Genomic DNA, 20,182 nt, shown 5'->3' with positions numbered 1-20,182 from the left:
GCTAGGCCATTCAACCATGGCTGATCAGGAGGGTTTCGGTCAGAAACGTCATCACTACCTCCTCCCATAGATGCTGTCTGGCCTGCTGAGTTCTGCCAGCATTTCATGTTTTTTATTTATTTCCAGCATCTGGTGCAGGAAGCAAGGATTTACATTCTTGGACCACTGGGATCTGTTTTGGGGTAGGGATGAATTGTACAAAAGGGACGAGTTGCACCTTAATAGGCGGGGGACCAGCATTCTGGCAGACAGGTTTGCCACTGCAACATCGATGTGTTTAAACTAAGTATTGGGGGGGGGGGAGGGGACAAACTGGAAATATAAGGATGGAGTTAAAGGGAAAGTGAAAATAAGAAAAGTTAAAAAGGACAACAGAATCAATGGAGTAGAAAGCTCAAGAAGAGATCATACAGTATGGCCAAGTGAAATTGGAATTGATATGAAAGGAGAGGGGAGTAACGAATTAAAAGTATTATATATGAATGCACGAAGTATAAGGAATAAAGTAGATGAGCTTGAGGCTCAGTTGGAAATTGGCAAGTACGATGTTGTGGGAATAACAGACACTTCAAGCGGACAGGGCCTGGGAAATGAATATTCAAGGATATACATCTTATCGAAAGGACAGACTGACTGGCAGAGGGGGTAGGGTGGCTCTGTTGGTGAGGAATGATATTCAGTCCTTTGCGAGGGGGGACATAGAATCAGGGGATGTAGAGTCAGTATGGATAGAACTGAGAAATTCTGAGGGTAGAAAGACCCTAATGGGAGTTATCTTCAGGCCCCCAAACAGCAGTCTGGATGTAGGGTGTAAGTTGACTGAAGAGTTAAAATTGGCATGTCGCAAAGGTAATGATACAGTTGTCATGGGGGATTTCAACATGCAGGTAGACTGGGAGAATCAGAATGGCACTGGACCCCAAGAAAGAGAGTTTGTGGAGTGCCTCCAAGATGGATTCTTAGAACAGTTTGTACTGGAGCCTACCAGGGAGAAGGTAATTCTAGATTTAGTGTTGTGCAATGAACCGGATTTGATCGGGGACCTTGAGGTAAAGGAACCATTGGGTAGTGACCATAATATGATATGTTTTAACCTACAATTTGAGAAGGAGAAGGGAAAAATCGGATGTGTCAGTATTACAGTTGAACAAAGGGAACTATGGAGCTACGAGGGAGGAGCTGACCAAAGTTCAATGGAACAATACCCTAGCAGGGAAGACAGTGGAACAAAAATGGCAGGTATTTCTGGGAATATTGCAGAAGGTGCAGGATCGGTTCATTCCAAAGAGGAAGAAAGGTCCTAAGGGGAGTAAGGGGCGGCTGTGGCTGACCAGGGAAGTAAAGGGCAGTATAAAAATAAAAGAGAAGAAGTATAACATAGCAAAGATGAGTGGGAAACCGGAGGACTGGGAAGCTTTTAAAGAGCAACAGAAGATAACAAAAAGGGCAATACGCCAAGAAAAAATGAGGTACGAAGGTAAACTAGCCAAGAATATAAAGGAGGATAGTAAAAGCTTCTTCAGGTACGTGAATAGCAAAAAAATAGTTAAGACCAAAATTGGGCCATTGAAGACAGAAACAGGTGCATTTATTATGGGGAACAAGGAAATGGCAGATGAGTTGAACAGGTACTTTGGATCTGTCTTCACTAGGGAAGACACAAACAATCTCCCAGATGTAATAGTGGCTAAAGGAACTAGGGTAAAGGATGAACTGAAGGAAATTTATATTAGGCAAGAAACGGTGTTGGATAGACTGTTGAGTCTGAAGGCTGATAAGTCCCCGGGACCTGATGGTCTGCATCCTAGGGTACTTAAAGAGGTGACTCTCGAAATCGTGGACGCATTGGTAATCATTCTCCGATGTTCTATAGATTCAGGAACAGTTTCTGCTGATTGGAAGGTGGCTAATGTTGTCCCACTTTTCAAGAAAGGAAGGAGAGAGAAAACAGGGAATTATAGACCGGTTAGCCTGACGTCAGTGGTGGGAAAGATGCTGGAGTCAATTATAAAAGAGGAAATTACGACACATTTGGATAGCAGTAGAAGGATCAGTCCGAGTCAGCGTGGATTTATGAAGGGAAAGTCATGCTTGACTAATCTTCTGGAGTTTTTTGAGGATGTAACTATGAAAATGGACAAAGGCGAACCAGTGGATGTAGTGTACCTGGACTTCCAGAAAGCTTTTGATAAAGTCTCACATAGGAGATTAGTGGGCAAAATTAGGGCACATGGTATTGGGGGCAGAGTACTGACATGGATTGAAAATTGGCTGGCTGACAGGAAACAAAGAGTAGCGATTAACGGATCCCTTTTGGAATGGCAGGCTGTGACCAGTGGGGTACCGCAAGGTCCGGTGCTGGGACCGCAGCTGTTTACAATATACATTAATGATTTAGATGAAGGGATTAAAAGTAACATTAGCAAATTTGCTGATGACACAAAGCTGCGTGGTAGTGTGAAATGTCTGGAGGATGTTATGAGAATGCAGGATGACTTGGACAGGTTGGGTGAGTGGGCAAATGTATGGCAGATGCAGTTTAATGTGGATAAATGTGAGGTTATCCACTTTGGTGGCAAGAACAGGAAGGCAGATTACTATCTAAATGGAGTCAAGTTAGGAAAAGGGGAAGTACAGCGAGATCTAGGTGTTCTTGTACATCAGTCAATGAAAGCAAGCATGCAGGTACAGCAGGCAGTGAAGAAAGCTAATGGCATGCTGGCCTTTATAACAAGAGGAATTGAGCATAGGAGTAAAGAGGTCCTTCTGCAGCTGTACAGGGCCCTGGTGAGACCCCACCTGGAGTATTGTGTGCAGTTTTGGTCTCCAAATTTGAGGAAGGACATTCTTGCTATTGAGGGAGTGCAGCATAGGTTCACAAGGTTAATTCCCAGAATGGTGGGACTGTCATATGTTGAAAGATTGGAGCGATTGGGCTTGCATACAATGGAATTTAGAAGGATGAGAGTGGATCTGATTGAAACATATAAGATTATTAAGGGATTGGACATGCTGGAGGCGGGAAGCATGTTCCAACTGATGGGTGAGTCCAGAACTAGAGGCCACAGTTTAAGAATAAGGGGTAGGCCATTTAGAACAGAGATGCGGAAGAACTTTTTCACCCAGAGAGTGGTGGATATGTGGAATGCTCTGCCCCAGAAAGCAGTGGAGGCCAAGTCTCTGGATGCATTCAGGAGAGAGTTAGATAGAGCTCTTATAGATAGCGGGGTCAAGGGATATGGGGAGAGGGTACGGACGGGGTACTGATTGTGTATGATCAGCCATGATCACAGTGAATGGCAGTGCTGGCTAGAAGGGCCGAATGGCCTACTCCTGCACCTACTGTCTATTGTCAATTAAATACACCGCCTCCACTGCGGCACGTAGAAACAAATCCCACAAATTCACCACTCTTTAGCTAAAGAAATTTCTCCGCATCTCTGTTTTGAACGGGTTCCCCTCTACCTAAAGCTGTGCCTTCTTGTCCTAGACTCTCCCACCATGGGAAGCATCCTTTTCATATCTACTCTGTCTAGGCCTTTCAATATTCAAAAGTAGAGAGGTCATGTTGCAACTCCACAAATCTCTGGTGAGACCCCACTTAGAGCATTGTGTTCAATTCTGGTCACCGCATTATAGGAAGGATGTGGAAGCTATGGAGAGGGTGCAGAGCAGATTCTCCAGGATACTGCCTGGCTTGGAGAACAAATCATATGAAGCAAGGTTAGCAGAGCTGGGACTTTTCTCTTTGGAGCGTAGAAGAATGAGAGGGGACTTGATAGAGGTCTGCAAGATTTTGAGAGGCAGAGATAGGGTGGATAGTCAGTACCTGTTTCCCAGGGCACCAATAGCAAACACCAGAGGGCAAATGTACAAAATTAAGGGAGGGAAGTTTCGGGGAGACATCAGGGTAAGTTTTTTTACACAGAGGGTTGTGAGTGCCTGGAATGGCTTGCCAAGGATGGTGGTGGAGGCTAAAACATTAGGGGTATTTAAGAGCCTCTTGGACAGGCATATGGATGAAAGAAAAATGGAGGGTTATGGGGTAGTGTGGGTTTAGTACTCTTTTTTAAGGATTATATGGGTTGGCACAACATGGAGGGCTGAAGGGCCTGTACTGTGCTGTAGTGTTCTATGGTTTCAAAGAGATCCCCCGTCATCCTTCCGAATTCCATCGAGTACAGACCCAGAGCCATCAAATGTTTCTCATATGATAACCCTTTTATTGCTGGAATCATCCTTGCGAACCTCCTCTGCACCCTCTCCAATGCCAACACATCTTTTCTAAGATGAGGGGCCCAAAACTGTTCACAGTGCTCAAGGTGAGGCTTCAGCAGTGCCCTATAAAGCCTCAGCATCATATCCTTGCTCTTGTATTCTGGACCTCTTGAAATGAATGCTAACATGACATTTGTTTCCCTCTCCACCATCTCAACCTGCAAATTAACCTTTAGGTTGTTCTGCACAAGGACTCCCAAGTCCCTTTGCATCTCAGATTCCTGGATTTTCTTCCCGTTTAGAAAATATTCCGAACATTTATTTATACAACCAAAGTGCTTGACCGTGCATTTTCCAACATTGTATTTCATTTGTCACTTTCTTGCCCATTCTCCTAATCTGTCTAAGTCAGGGGTCACCAACCTTTTTTGCGCCGTGGACCAGTTTAAAATTGACAATATTCTTGTGGACCAGCCGACAGGGTGGGTGGTGTTAATCACGACTGGAATATAGGTGGTAAGTCAACTGTTAGTCACGTGTAAGTGGCTAATACACTCAATTTTGTTTCTAAAAGGGTTTATCTAATGAATTTAATATTAAACACAGCACATATTTTGCTCGCATGAATATAGTGAGAAGTCAATTATAACTCACTTATAAGTCAATAGCATCATAATATTTTAGTAACTTTTGGATATTAAACACACAGCGCATATGTTCTTCGTAGGAACATATAAAATCATTGCAACACACCAGTGAGAGGACAAGGTTAAGGGCTGGAGGTCCCCGTACCGGGGCCGTGGGGGTCACAGTCCGGAGAGAGCAACTGACCGAGGGAGCAGTGCGACAGGGCGCGCGCCCGCCCTCCCTTGTAGGTAGGTAGGATCTACTGGCCGATAAAAGCTTGGTTGGAGGGATGACTTTCAGTAGATCGCAGTGAGGTAGCTGCTCTGCTACTTACAAAACCCTGAGCCTGACTTAGGTTGTCTGCGAATATTTTAGCACCGGGCTCCCCGCGAACATTCAGTGTGCTAAACAAGTTCAGAGGCGGCACCCATCTGTCCGTGCTCCAGGCCAGTAGCAACGGCATTTTTCGCTGGTTGCGCAAGGTGGCCGGTTACTGAAGGCCAACCAGTGATCCTTGGGTGAGGGTATCACTGCATTTAAGCGACTGATGACCTTGCATGGGTAATAACTTCATGTGCGTAATGACCTCACATGCATTCAAGTTCAACAGTGGGTGTGACAGGGAATGAGGAAAGGTGCAGCTGACTCATATCGTTTCCTCATGGTCCGGTAGCAAATGCTTTGTGGCTCAGTGGTTGGGGACCACTGGTCTAAATCCTTCTGCATCCTACCTGTTCCTTCAACACTACCTGTCCTTCCGCCAATCTTCGTATCATCCACAAACTTTGCAACAAAGCCATCCATTCCATCATCAAAATCACTTTTATACAACATAAAAGGAAGTGGCCTCGTCACTGACCCCAGTGGAACACCACTGATCACTGGCCGCCAACCAGAAAGGACCTTTTTCTTCCCACTTGCTGCCTGCTACCAATCAGCCAATGCTCTAACCATGTTAGTTACTTTCCTGTAACACCATGGGCTCTTAACTTGCTAAGAAGCCTCATGTGTGGCATCTTGTCAAAGGCCTTCTGAAAGTCAAAATATACAATCCCCTTTATCTATCCTACTTGTAATCTCCTCAAAGAATTCCAACAGGTTTGTCAGGCAGGATTTTCCCTGAAGGAAACCATGTTGACTCTGTACTATCTTGTCCTGTGACACCAAGTACTCCATCACTTCATCCTTAACAATTGACTCTAACATCTTCCCAGCTACTGAGGTCAGGCTAACTGGTCTATAGTTTCCTTTCTGCTGCCTTCCTTCTTTCTGAAAGAGTGGTGTAACATTTACAATTTCCCAATCCTCTGGAACAACGTCAGAGTCCAATGATTTTTGAAAGATCATTTCTAATGACACCACAATCTCTAATGCTACCTCTTTCAGAGCCCTAGGGTGCAGTTCCTCTGGTCCAGGTGACTTATGTACATTTTATCTTTCTGAATTGCAGAATCAGAAAGGATAACAAATACTGTACTCAAGGTGTTGTATCTAAATGTGTGTAGTATAAGAAATAAAGTAGATGATCTTCTGGCAATATTACAGATTGCCTGTTATGATGTTGTGGCCATCACTGAATCAAGGCTAAAAGATATAGTTGGGAGTTGAATGTCCAAGGTTACATGTTATATCGGAGGGATAGGAAGGTAGGCAGAGGGGTGGTGTGACTCTACTGGTAAAGAATGGCACCAAATCAGTAGAAAAATGTGACATAGGATCGGAAGATGTTGAATCCTCGTGGGTTGACTTAAGAAACTGCAGGGGTAAAAGGACAGCAATGGCAGTTATATACAAGCCTTTCAACAGTGGCTGGGAGGTGGACCACAGGTTACAGATATAGAAATAGAAAAGACGAGTCAAAAAGGCAATGTTATCATAGTCATAGGAGACTTTAACATGCAGGTCGATTGGGAAAAACAGGTTGGTAATGGATCTCAAGAGAGTGAGTTTGTTGAATGCTGAAGAGATGGCTTTTTAGAGCAGTTTGTCGTTGAGCCGAGTAGGGGATCAGCTATACAGGATTGGGTGTTACATAATGAACTGGAGGCGATTGGGGAGTTTAAGGTAAAAGATGCCTTAGGAACCAGTGATCACAATATAATTGTGTTCAACTTGAAAGTTGATATGGAGAAAGTACAGTCTGATGTAGCAGTACTTCAGTGGAGTACGAGGAAATTATAGTGGTATGAGAAAGGAAGTAGCCAAAGTAAATTGGAAGGAGCTACTGGCAGGGATGTCACCAGAGCACCAGAGCAGCAATGGAGTGCATTTCTGGGAAAAATGAGGAAGGTGCAGGACATAGGCATTTCAAAATTGAAGAAATACTCAAATGGTAAAATCGTACAACCATTGATGACAAGGGAAGTCAAAGCTACTGTAAAAGCAAAAGGGCATACAACAAAGCAAAAATTAGTGGAAAAATAGAGGTTTGGGAAGTTTTTAAAAACCTACAGAGAGCAACTAAAAAAAATCATTCGAAGGGAAAAGATTAAATATGAAAGCAAGTTAGCAAGTAATATCAAAGTGGACAGTAAAAGTTTTTTTTCAAGTATGTTAAAAATAAAAGAAATGAGAGTGGACATAAGACCTCTAGAAAATAAGGCAGGAGAAATAATAAAGGGGGACAAAGAGATGGCTGATGAACTAAAGACTGTGTCAGTCTTCACTATGTCTGTCTTTACATACCCCAGGACATTAAAAAATTTCCCCCTCTTTTGGTATTTACTTGAGCAAGCCAGCAGCTTTCCTCAGGTTGATGTTTGCGACTGACTGGCCAAGGCTAAGCAATCCTATTCTATCACATGAACTCTTTGGGAAACATTCAGGTAACACAGTGTCTCATCATTCATCTTGTTCGAAGCCAGAGACAAATCAAGTACGTCTTTGAATTGTCCTATCAATCAGTCTCACCTTGAGCCCCTCAAGTTCTTCCTCCAGCTGCTTTGTGTACTGCTCGCTCCGCTCTCGTAGCTTTCGTTCCTTTGTTGCCTCTGCAGCTACTTGTTCCATCTGCACATCCAGCTGGTTTGGGGAAAACATTGACATTGAATAATAAATTAGGTACACCAGAATCATTGTTACAGGCCATCTCCCAACAACTCTCTTTCTATAGATCAGATGAAGGTTCATCAACCTGTTTTTTTTTTGCAAATGCTGCCTGACTAGGTGAGTGTATCTTGTATTTACATTATTTTGTATTTTTAACATCTGTGTTTTTTTTTTCTTCATCATCCCTGAGTTTTCTTCACTCAAGGGAAAACAGTCCCAGTCTATTGAGTTACTCCTTATATAAGCTCCCAGTCCTGGCAACATCTTTGTGAAATCTAACATTAAAAGTTTAAGCCAAATTATATCATTTAGATAGTTTAAAGAGGAAACAGATACCCTAGGTGCCCAACAGAAGAAACACCAATTCCCAGCAACTGAATTTCATTTTAACACATGGTTCCAAACTTTCAGAGCTCTGTGAAGGTAACCTAAGTTCAGTCAGCTCTCATTACAAGATTGGTTTGAACATCAATTGTAGAGACAAGGTAAAAGTGATTCCCTTCACTTCAAGCTCACAAAATGAATCAAAGGATTGAAACCATGCACAGAAGAAATTCACAACCCCATGACATCTGAGTAGCTTAAGATACTCTCTGTCTCAACCATCTAGAATAGTATATTACATGCAGTATCAACTGTTATATCAATGAAAACAGTCACTGACAACAAGACTGCTCAGTTCCATCCAGGCTCCCCAGAAAGTGAAGTTCAGGTCCACGTGCACACAATCTGATAAACATTTAGACACCACATGATATGTGGTAATTTTTGCATGATCTGGTGTCAGCTATGACCACTTACACACAACATAGGTGTCATCTTGACTGCAACATGTCCACCAGCAGTGCAACTGTGGCTGCACTATGATGTATTAGCTGTTGCTTGTTGAGGCTCCTTCAACAAGATTTTCCAAACCTCCAACCTTTATTACCAAAACTCCTCTTTAATGTTTTACCTAAGTTTCAAACCACCCTGACTTATAACTACATTTCTGCTATCAATGTTGTGTCAAAATTGTGTAATATAGTAAAGCAGGACCTCAGAGACTGCAGCAAACCAGAGGTTTCTCGGGTATTATCTGGAATGGAGAATAATTGTCAGTATTATTGTTGACAACAGTAAACTAGTAAGTTGTTAAATTTATTATTGTCACATGTACTTAGGTACAGTGAAAAGATTGCTGGCATACTGCTCATACAATTCATTACAACAGTGGGCTGAGATGGTACAAGGAAAAATAATAACAGGATGCAGGATAGTGTTAAAGTTACAAAGAAGGTGTAATGTATGCTGACAATAGAGTACAAGATCATGAAGAGGTAGATTGTGAGGTCAAGAATCCATCTTATCATACAAGGGAACTGCTTAATAGTTTTATAACAGCTGGACAGAAGGTATCCTTGAGCCTGGTAGTATATACTTTGATACTTTTCTACCTTCTTCTCACCCCATAGCAAGGAGGACAAGAAAGAACATCTGTGGTGGGCAGGATCTTTAATTATGTTGGCTGCTTTACTGGGGCAATCTGAAGTTCAGACAGAGGGGAAGCTGGTTTCCAATAAGTCCTCTGTGTCCACAACTCAATGGGGTTTCTTGAAGTATTGGGAAAATAGTTGCCATACCAAGCTGTGATGCATCTGGATAGGATACTTTCTATGGTGCATCAATAAAAATTCGTGAGGACCACAGAGAACATGCTAAGTTTCTTTAGCTCCTGAAGAGGTAGAGGTTCTGGTGCACTTTCTTGACCATGGCGTCAACATGATTGGATCAGTCCAGGCTACAGGTGATGTTCATTCCTGGGAAACTCTCAAAACTCGACCTCAGCACCACTGATGTAAATAGTACCATGTGAACTGACCCCTTCTTGAGTCAATGACCAGGTTTTTTGTCTTACTAACACTGAGGGAAAGATTTTTGCATTGACACCATGTCACAAGGCTCTTTATCTCCTTCCTGTACTCTGATTTAACATTATTTGAAACATGGTCCACTATACTGGTATCATCGGCAAACTTGTAGACGGTGTTAGAGCAGAATCAGGCCATACAATCATTGAGTGTATAGGGAGTAGAAGGCTGAGGATGTATCTTGTGGGGACAACAGTGGTGAAGATAATCATGGCAGCAGTGTTGGTGCCTATCCTGACTGACTGTGGTATGTTATTAAGATGGTGCCGGTATCTGGTGACTCTGCACATGCTCTCCCGAGCAAACTGCCCCCTACACTATCCTATACCCGAGAATCCCTTCTAAACCTCCAATTTGCGACATCTTGCAAGATCAACAACACCCTGGCGAAGCTACTGACCTAGCTGGAGATCACCGACGCGCCAGAATTGCTTCTTCAACTCCGAACTGCACCTGGACCCGATCAGCGAGGCCGAGGTCCACCACGTTCCCAGAGACCCGCGTCCTGCCGTCATGTCGGAGCACCTGGAGACGTAGCCCATTCCGACCAGCACCTCTCCGAAGCAGACGACCACACAGAAGTGACGTCAGAGACCTCAAGGTACCCCAGATGCTTCCCCGGAGCAACCACTGTAGAGCCCCGTTGGTGGCCATCCACAGCTGCCGGAAGTGAGGCCTCCGCCACTGACCTCGGAAATCGAGTCCGAGGCTCGGCTGGAGCAGATGCCTCTGCAACCGGGACTCAATTCATGGACTTGTTTCAGCCGGCAGCCCAGCCCTCTAGGATTAAGTGTTGGCTTCGGGGCCCGACCCGATCGACAGCACGGGCCCCCAGCAGTTGGAAGTGGCAGCAGAGCCTCCCCCGTCACTCGGCCCAACTTGGAGCGCCTGACGACACCCGCAGGACACATCCACCAACCTCAAAGAGCTGCCAACAACACACTGCATCGATGGAAACCTGGAAAGATCACTATTTACCGAGGAAGCGTGGGAGCTGGGGTGCTGGTCAGATTGAAGCGGAGGGGCCTTAGGGTCCCTCTGCCCACCATCCCACAAGCTAATATGCAAGCCATAGAGAACAAGGTAGATGATCTTAAAGGGAGACTCACCTACTGCAGGGAGATGCAGAACTGCTGTGTATTCTGTTTCACAGAGACCTGGCTCTCCCCTGCCACCCGACTGTGCCATCCGACCAGAGGGATTTTCGATCCATCGGATGGACCGCATGGCGTCTTTGGGCAAGACGAAGGGTGGTGGTGTCTGCCTACTGATCAACACTGCGTGGTGCTCGGACACAGTGGCACTGACAAGCTCCTGCAGTCCGGACCTGAAACATCTTTCGGTGAAGTGTCATCCCTATTATCTGCCATGGGAATTCACCTCGGTCATACTGACAGCAGTCTACAATCCTCCCCAGGCGGACGTGGAGTGTGCTGTGAATACACTGTATGCCAACATCAGTGAACTTGAGACCAGGTATTTGGAGGCTTTGTTCATTACAGCCGGGGACTTTAACCAGGCCAACCTCAGAAAAGCGCTGCCAAAGTTATACCAACATGTCTCCTGTTCCACTAGAGGCCCAAATATACTTGACCACTGCTACACAGCGGTCAAGGATGCCTACCGTTCCATCCAACGACCTCACTTCTGAAAATCGGACCATCAGGCTGTACTCCTCCTCCCGGCTTACAAACAGAAACTGAAGCGGGAGGTCACGGTGTCAAAAGTGGTGTCGCATTGGACAGAGGAAACGGATGAGGTCCTCTGTGACTGCTTTGAATCAGTGGACTGGTTAGTATTCAAGGTTAGTATGGCAGCTAACCTCAATGAGTAGCCTCAGCTGTCACGGACTTTATCTGGAAATGTCCAGAGGACTGTGTGTCTCGCAAGACGATCCGGGTATTCCCTAACCGGAAACCTTGAATGAAATATGAGGTCCAGTCCCTTTTGAAGGCTAGAGCTGCGGCTTTTAGGTCCGGGGATACCAGTCGCTACACGGAATCCAGGCGTGAACTCCGGAAAGCCATTAAAGGTGCCAAGAGGAATAACGAGCCAAGTTGGAAGCTCAGGCTAACCAGAGGGATGCCAGTACATTATGGCAGGGTCTAAATGAGATCACTGGGCACAAAGAAAAGGCTAGGAATATCAATAACTGTAGTGTTTCTCTTCCTGACGAACCTAACGCATTCTACTCAAGATTCGAACAGAAGAGGAGCATCCCACCCACTCTGGATGAACCGGAACTGGTGGCATCGAGATTCACCTTCACCGAGGAAGATGTTAGAAGAGACTTCCTGAAGATGAATCCAAGGAAGGCAACGGGCCCAGATGGCGTCGCGGGACAGGTTCTCCTGGCCTGTGCAAGCGAGCTAGCTGGAGTGTTTGCTGACATCTTCAACTGCTCCCTGCCTCAGTCTAAGATCACCTCATGTTTTATGAAGGCAATGGTAATCCCGGTGCTGAAGAAAAGCAAGGTAGCACGCCTGAATGACTATCGACCTGTGGCTCTGACATCAATTATTATGAAGTGCTTTGAGCAATTGGTTATGGCACACATCAACCATAACCTACCGGTCAACCTCAACGCTTTGCAATTCGCCTACCGGAGCAACACGTCAATGGCAGATGTCATCTCTCTGGCACTACATTCCTCCTTAGAACACCTGGAGAATAAAGATGCATATGTAAGGCTCCTTTTCAGTGACTACAGCTCTGCCCTTAATATCATCATTCCAAATAAACTGATTCCTAAGTTCTGGAACCTGGGTCTTAGTACTCAGATCTGCAGCTGGATCTGCAACTACCTCACAGACAAGACCCAGGCTGTAAAAATAGGGGACAAGCTCTCCTCTACAATCACTCTGACCACTGGTGCCCCACAAAGCTGTGTACTCAGCCCCCTGCTGTACTCACTGAACACCTATGATTGTGTAGACAAGTTTCCATCAAACTCGATATATAAGTTTGCTGATGACACCACAATTGTAGGCCGTATCTTGGGTAATGATGAGTCTGAGCACAGAGAGGAAATTAAGAACCTGGTGGCATGGAGCGAAGACAATAACCTATCCCTCAACATCAGCAAGATGAAGGAATTGGTTGTTGAGAAGGAGGAGGAGTACTCCTTCAGAAGGAGTAGTGGACCGCACGACCCCATCTGCATCGGTGGTGCGCAGGTTGAACAGGTCAAAAGCTTTAAGTTCCTTGGGGTGAGTATCATAAATGACCTGACTTGATCTAACCAAGCATAGTCCACTGCCAAGAAGGACCACCAGCGCCTTTACTTCCTGAGAAAGCTGAAGAAATCTGGTCTGTCCCCTAAAACCCTCACTAATTTTTACAGATGCACCGTAGAAAGCATTCTTCCAGGGTGCATCACAACCTGGTATGGAAGTTGTCCTGTCCAAGACTGGAAGAAGCTGCAGAAGATCGTGAACATAGCCCAGCACATCACACAAACCAATCTTCCATTCTTGGACTCTCTTTACACCACACGCTGTCGGAGCAGTGCTGCCAGGATAATCAAGGACACGATCCACCCAGCCAACACACTTTTTGTCCCTCTTCCCTCCGGGAGAAGGTTCAGGAGCTTGAAGATTTGTACAGCCAGATTTGATAACAGCTTCTTTCCAACTGTGATAAGACTGCTGAATGGATCCTGACCCGGATCTGGGCCGTACCTTCCAAATATCTGGACCTGACTTGTACTACCTTACTTTCCCTTTTCTAATTTCTAATTATGATTTATAATTTAAATTTTTATTATATTTACTTCGATTTGTACTTCAGGGAGCACGAAGAGTAGAATCAAATATCGCTATGATGACTGTATGCTCTAGTATCAATCGTTTGGTGACACTAAAGTAAAGTACGTTAGTCTGGAATTAGAGGATCCAGTGGCAGACAGAGGTATTGAGTCCCAGTCTAGGAGCTTGGAGATGAGTTTGCTTGGAATTATAGTACTGAAGACAGAGCTGAAGTCAATAAACAATTGTCTAATGTAGGTATCTTCTACTGTCCAGGTGCTCCAGAGATGAGTCTGGTGGCAGGAACATGGTACAGGGAGAGCTTCTGTACCTCTTTCTTGATGGTAGTGGGTCAAAGAGATTGTAGGATAGTAGTAGGGATCCTCAACAATGCTTTAGTTCCTGGTAAGTATCACAAATGAGGGGGAGGAGGATTCCAGTGATCCACTCAATAGATTTTACTATCCTCTGTAGGGTCTTGCACTCTGATGCCTTGCAGCTTCTATACCACACAAAAATGCAGCCGGACAAAAGACTCTTGATAGTGCTCCTGTAGAAAGTTGTTAGAATAGAGGTTAGAATGAGCACACTTCATTCTCCTCAGAAAGGGTAAACATTTCTGTGCCATCTTGACTAGCAAGATGTGTGGGCCAGGTTAGATTGACTGTTACATTTACACCAAGGAATTTTGTTCTTTTCACTCTTGCCATGGTAGCACCGTCAGTATGCAATGGAGTGTGGTCGAACTGCACCTTCCTGAAGTCCAATCTCATTTCTTTTGTCTTATCCATGTTGAGACTCGGGTTTTTGTTCTTGCACTATTTGACAAGCCTCTACCTCCTCTCTGTATACCAACTCATCAATGTTGCTGATGAGACCAACCTCTGTAGTATCATCCATGAACTTTCTGTGGTTTGAGATGGATCTGGCAGTGTAGTCATTAGTCAGCAATGTGAACAGCAGTGGATTGAGCACACAGCCCTTTGGGGCGTTAGTGGTCAGCATGAAATGTTGCTGCCAACTCGGACTGACTGGGAGCTTTCCATCAAGAAGTCCAAGATGCAGTTACAGAGAGGGATGCTGAGTCCTAATGAGGACAGTTCATCCACCAGCCTCTGAGGAACAAGTATGTAAAATGCTCCATGATCATGTTCACTCTCCAGAAGAATGACTTACATTTGCAACACGACTGCCAGAAACTATACAATTTGGAGTTTGAGGAGATTCAGTATGCCACCAATGGTTCTAGCAAATTTCTACAGATGTACTGTGGTGGGCATTCAGACTAGATGCATCACCGTTCAGTATTGAGGCTGCAACACACAAGATTGGAAAAAGCTGCAGAAGGCTGTAAACTCAGCCAGCTCCATCATGGGTACTAGTGTTCAGACCATCAAGGTCATCTTCAAAAGGCAATCCCTAAAGAAGGTGGGCATTGATAAATAAGAACCTTCACTAGCCAGGACATACTCTTCTCCTTGCTACCACTGGGAGGAGGTAGAGGAGCTTGAAGACACACACTCAGTGTTTCAGAAATAGCTTCTTTCCCTTTGTCATCAGATATCTGAACAGTCCATAAACCTCACTACCTCACTATTTTGCTCTTTTTTTTCCACTACATATTCATTTGTTTATCTTTCTTATTTCAACTTATGGTATTTTTAATGTATTGCGCAGTACTGTCGCTGCAAAAAACAAGAGACTTCATAACATATGTCAGTGATAACAAACCTGATTCTGATTCTGTGGGTTCAGGTGTATTGGAGGAAAAGATGTTCTGTTCTTTGGGAATCAAAAAATATTGATTCTGAAGTAACAGAAAAGGAAATACCTTACTGTTTTGGCAACATTTGTGAAATCAGAAGCAGTGAACATTTCAGTTTGAAGTGTATTGGTCAGAATGAGGAAGAGAAGAAGCAAGTTAGTTTTAAATTGCAGACTATGTAAGGACAAAGGTAAGGATAGGACAAAGGTAATTCAAGCAACCCCTGTGTTACCGCTGCTCAGGTTATGTAAATACAACCTTACAGAATTCACAAATCACTACCCACAATTTGAGATGTGGAATAAAATCTGCATCATACAGAATTTGTTGAAAACTTATTCAGCAAGATTACAATATGTACAGATAGAAGACAAGGTGGTCTTACTTTGGGCATCATAATAACAATGAAGAATATCGTAGACAAATAGGTTAGCAGAACCAAATTCAAAGGTTTCAAAGGTACATTTAATGTCAGAGAAATGTACACCCTATCCTCATTATATGCGTCTTCAGGCAATGCAGATTCAGTTATGCATTGATCCTCTTTCTACCAACTTCTCCTTATATGCATCCAAAACTCACAGTTATGTGAGGCTGTTGGGACGAGAAGCACTGCTTTCCCACCAATACAAGTCACGTGTGCATGCCTCAGTCTCACTCAAGCCAGTCTTGCATAGGTTTTGGCAGCATGTGGATGTGCAATCTTGCATTCTTAAACTTTTGTTGTTATTACCTAAGGTGCACTGATTTTGTGCTTGAAATACTTAACTATCTGTATGCCTCCTAAACGTCCTACGCCAAGTCCTGGGCCATCAGCCAAGTGGCAGAGAACCGCTTTAAAGCTTAAAAAAAAGTTGGAAATTATAAACAGGGCCGTGTCAGGTGAAGGTAACGCAGCTCTGGGACGCTACTTTGGCCTGGGTGAGTCCACAATCAAAAACATAAAGAAAAATGCTGAGAAAATAAAAAGTGCAGTGATTGATTCATCACAGGTGTCTTCAAGAATTGTTACAAAAGTGCATAACCTGATTATGACAAATGATTATGGAGAAAATGTTGAGTTTGTACATTGAGCATGAAACAAAGAAAAAAAACATTCAGTTCCGATCATCTTCGTGTGAAAGCTTTGGAAATTTATGGTCGGCTTGTTCAGAGGCTGGTGAGGAAGTGTCAAGTGATATTGTTTGTTTTAATGCAAGTAGGGGATGGTTTTCTAAGTTTGTTAATCGTCACAGGCTTCACATCTTAGCTGTGCGTGGTGAGCAAGCTAGTGCTGACCATGAAGCTGCTGAACGTTACCCTTTGCAGTTGTGGGCTATGATAGTTGAGTTCGGCATCACACCAAAGCAGTGTTTAATGCAGATGAAACCAGACTTTTTTGGAAGCATATGCCAAAATACACTTACACAAGTAAGGATGAAAAGACTGTCAGGTTTCAAGGGAAACTTTCTATGATTTATTACATTGAATATTACCTTAAATTGATGAAATATAATACAAACATTGCCTTGTGGTACTACTTTTGTGTCATATTGGTATGAAAATGTGAATAAGTTACAGATAAAACATATTTAGGAAGCCCTCTGGAACGCATCCCTATTTTCTCCATTTAAATAATTATTCACATTATACTTTTCCATTCTGTGCGTTGACTGCGAGGAACGTATCCCCTGCACATTAATGAGGACAGGGTGTACAACATATACATTCCGAAATCCCTTTTCTTCGCAAACATCCATGAAAACACAGGAGTGCCCCAAAGAATGAATGACAGTTAAATGTTAGAACCCCAAAGTTATCCTCAGCTCCCCGAGCCACGCATAAGCAGTAGCAGAGCAACAATCTCCTCCCCACCAGCAAAACAGCATCAATGCCCCCCATTGAGCACTAGAGCGTGCAGCAAAGCATCAATAAAGACATAGACCTGCAGTATCCCCAAAGACTATGGTTCACCCAGTAATTCCACATACCACAGGCTCTCTCCCTCCCTAATCAGGGAAAAGAGGTGTCCCTTTCACAGCTAGAGGGGAGACATAACAAACAACTCACTGATTTACAATGTTAAAGGTCTGTTGCGTCACTTCTTCTGAGCTCTGTGTCCAAATAACTTGCATCTTTGGGCACACAGTCATCAGCCAGCATGCTGCTTTCAAACTTCTGTCTTGTACGACACACCAATTTCCAGCAGAAGCGCCAACCTCAAGTCAGCTCACCTCCAGAGCCAGGAAATTCTGGAACCTATGAGGTGCACTAGTCTTCTAGACTGCGACTTTGGCATATCAAATAGTGGCCAGTCATGAGTCCGAGAGAAGGTCCCGTTACCATAAAGAAACGAAGGCATCAAGGAGCTCGGAATCACTCTGTGGACTGAATGCAGGCCCTCCCCAAAGAGGTCACACAATCTAAGTTTGCTGTCTTCAAATGTAGAGAACAGTACATGTTGAACTCCAAATGCAGTGCACTAGCTTAAAAGAAGTGCAAGTGAATCATTGCTTTACTTGGGAGTACTGTCTGGATCCCTACATGGTGCAGCAACAGCTCAAATGTTACATGTCCTGTGGTTTTGTAAGAAAAGGAGTGACTGGTGAGAATGTATGAGAAAACAAAGTTGTGAGGGAATAGTCTCCTTAACATGCTGAGATGGTGAGAGTGAGGAAGACATGGCTAATGGTGGAATCTTACTGAAGCTGGAAGAAAATGAGAAGGTTTACATGTTGAATGAGCCCATTGCTTGGGCAGAAGGTGAGCGGGTGGTGGTGTGGAGATAGAAATGAAACAGCCAATTAAGGAATAAGGAAAGCCATGATTCAGCCAGTGGAGTCACAAAGTCCTGCAGTCACTCTGCCAATCCAAGCTAGTCCCTTTTGACAACATTTGGCCCATAAACTCCATCTCAGAAGCACTTGCGTAGGTAGTGAATTAATTGATTCATTTATACATTCTAAACAATAGACTTCAACAAATATTGATTTCAGTAAGAAATGCAGACAAAAAAGCTGGATATGGTTAAGAAGCTTACTGAGAGAAATAATGCACAGAAGACATGCTATGATAGTGACCAGGCGTAGTAAGATGAAGCAACAAACTAATGTGGGAATGTGGGATTAAACAGAGAAGCAGGAATATATTTTTTCCCTTTTACCTATTTCTTTGGTGGGAAGCCTGACCAAGATGATACCTGACCTACTGGGTTTTATAAGTATATTCAACATTATTCCAGATCATGATTTCAAGATACAACGATAATGACAAATCAAAACTAAGCAAAAGAAAGAGCCATTTAACCAAGATGAAAAGGAATCAGACCATCAGCAAGGCGCGAAATGACCAATTAGAGCCTACACCTCCTCCCTCACTACTGTTCAGGCCTCCAAACAGTCCTTCCAGGTGAGGTAACACTTCACCTGTGAGTCTATTGGCATCATCTATTGTATCCAGTGCTCCCGGTGTGGTCTCGTTTATTGGTCAGACCTGATGTAGATTGGGAGACCACTTAGTCGAGCAACTATGTTCTGTCCACCAGAAAAAGTGGGATCTCCCAGTGGCCACCCATTTAAATTCCTCTTTCCATTACCATTCCAACATGTCCATCCACGGCCTCCTCTACTGTCGCGATGAGGTGACACTCAGGTTAGAGGAGCAATACTTTGTATTCCTTCTGGGTAGCCTCCATCCAACCTGATGGCATGAATATCAATTTCTCAAACTTCCAATAATGACCCCTACCTTCTCAATTCCCCATTCCCTTTTCCCTCTCTCACTTTATCTCCTTGCTTGCTCGTCACCTCCCCCTGGTGCTCCTCCCCCTTTTTCTTTTTCCCATGGTCTTCTGCCTTCTCCTATCAGATTCCCCCTTCTCCAACCTTGTATCTCTTTCATAGAAACATAGAAAACTAACAGCACAATACAGGCCTTCCGGCCCACAATTCTGTGCCGAACATGTACTTACTTTAGAAATTACCTAGGGTTACCCATAGATCTCTATTTTTCTAAGCTCCATATACCTATCCATGAGTCTCTTAAAAGACCCTATCGTATCTGCCTCCACCACCATCGCTGGCAGCCCATTGCACGCACTCACCACTCTCTGCATAAAAGAAACTAGCTCCTGACATCTCCTCTGTATCTATTTCCAAGCACTTTAAAACTGTGCCCTCTCGTGTTAGCCATTTCAGCCCTGGGACAAAGCCTCTGCCTATCCATATGGTCAATGTCTCTCATCATCTTATACACCTCTATCAGGTCACCTCTCATCCTCCGCCGCTCCAAGGAGAGAAGGCAGAGTTCACTCAGGCATGCTCCCCAATTCAGGCAACATCCTTGTAAATCTTTCACCAATCAACTTCCCAGCTCTTTACTTCACCCCACCCTTCCAGTTTCACCCATCTCCTTGTGCTCCCTCCCCCCCATCTTCTAACTCTGACTCCTCATCTTTTTTTCTCCAGCATTGCTAAAAGACCTTGGCCTGGAACTTTGACTGTTCTCTTTCCCATCAATGCTGTCTGGCATGCTGAGTTCCTCCAGCATTTTTTGTGTGTTGCTTGGATTTCCAGCATCTGTAGATTTTCTCCTGTTTGTGCTTAAATTGGGCTTATACACAAGTATAAGAAAGACAGCCCCAGTTTCAGGCAAGATAAGCAACAGCACAATGCTCTTCATAGACTGCAGCACAGCATTCAACACTATCATCTGAGCTCTTGAGTAATAAGCTCTGACCAGTGACCAATCAGGACATCACAAGATTGAGAAGAGGGGATTTCAATGCAGAGTGGCAGATCGCAACAGTGTAATTGTTCTCTGACAAATGACCAATCCACACTGGGAATGATTAGCAAGACCAACTTAAAGGAAGGTAGGGGCAAGGGTAG

The 20,182-nt window shown here is 44.1% G+C and overlaps 1 protein-coding gene across 5 annotated transcripts in view; it reads right to left on the bottom strand.

Moving 5' to 3' along the window:
- Nucleotides 1-20,182, bottom strand: part of LOC132401000 (serine/threonine-protein kinase MRCK alpha-like) — a 573,066-nt gene that overhangs the window by 158,073 nt on the left and 394,811 nt on the right. For all 5 annotated transcript variants that reach the window (XM_059982693.1, XM_059982697.1, XM_059982694.1 and 2 more), the window contains one exon: nt 7,756-7,866. In XM_059982693.1, coding sequence (XP_059838676.1) covers nt 7,756-7,866 — 111 coding nt within the window. The remainder of the gene's footprint in view (nt 1-7,755; nt 7,867-20,182) is intronic.

The sequence above is a fragment of the Hypanus sabinus genome, chromosome 10, assembly GCF_030144855.1.
Source record: "Hypanus sabinus isolate sHypSab1 chromosome 10, sHypSab1.hap1, whole genome shotgun sequence".
Lineage (NCBI taxonomy): Eukaryota > Metazoa > Chordata > Chondrichthyes > Myliobatiformes > Dasyatidae > Hypanus > Hypanus sabinus.
This window is presented reverse-complemented; position numbering and strand designations above follow the sequence as displayed.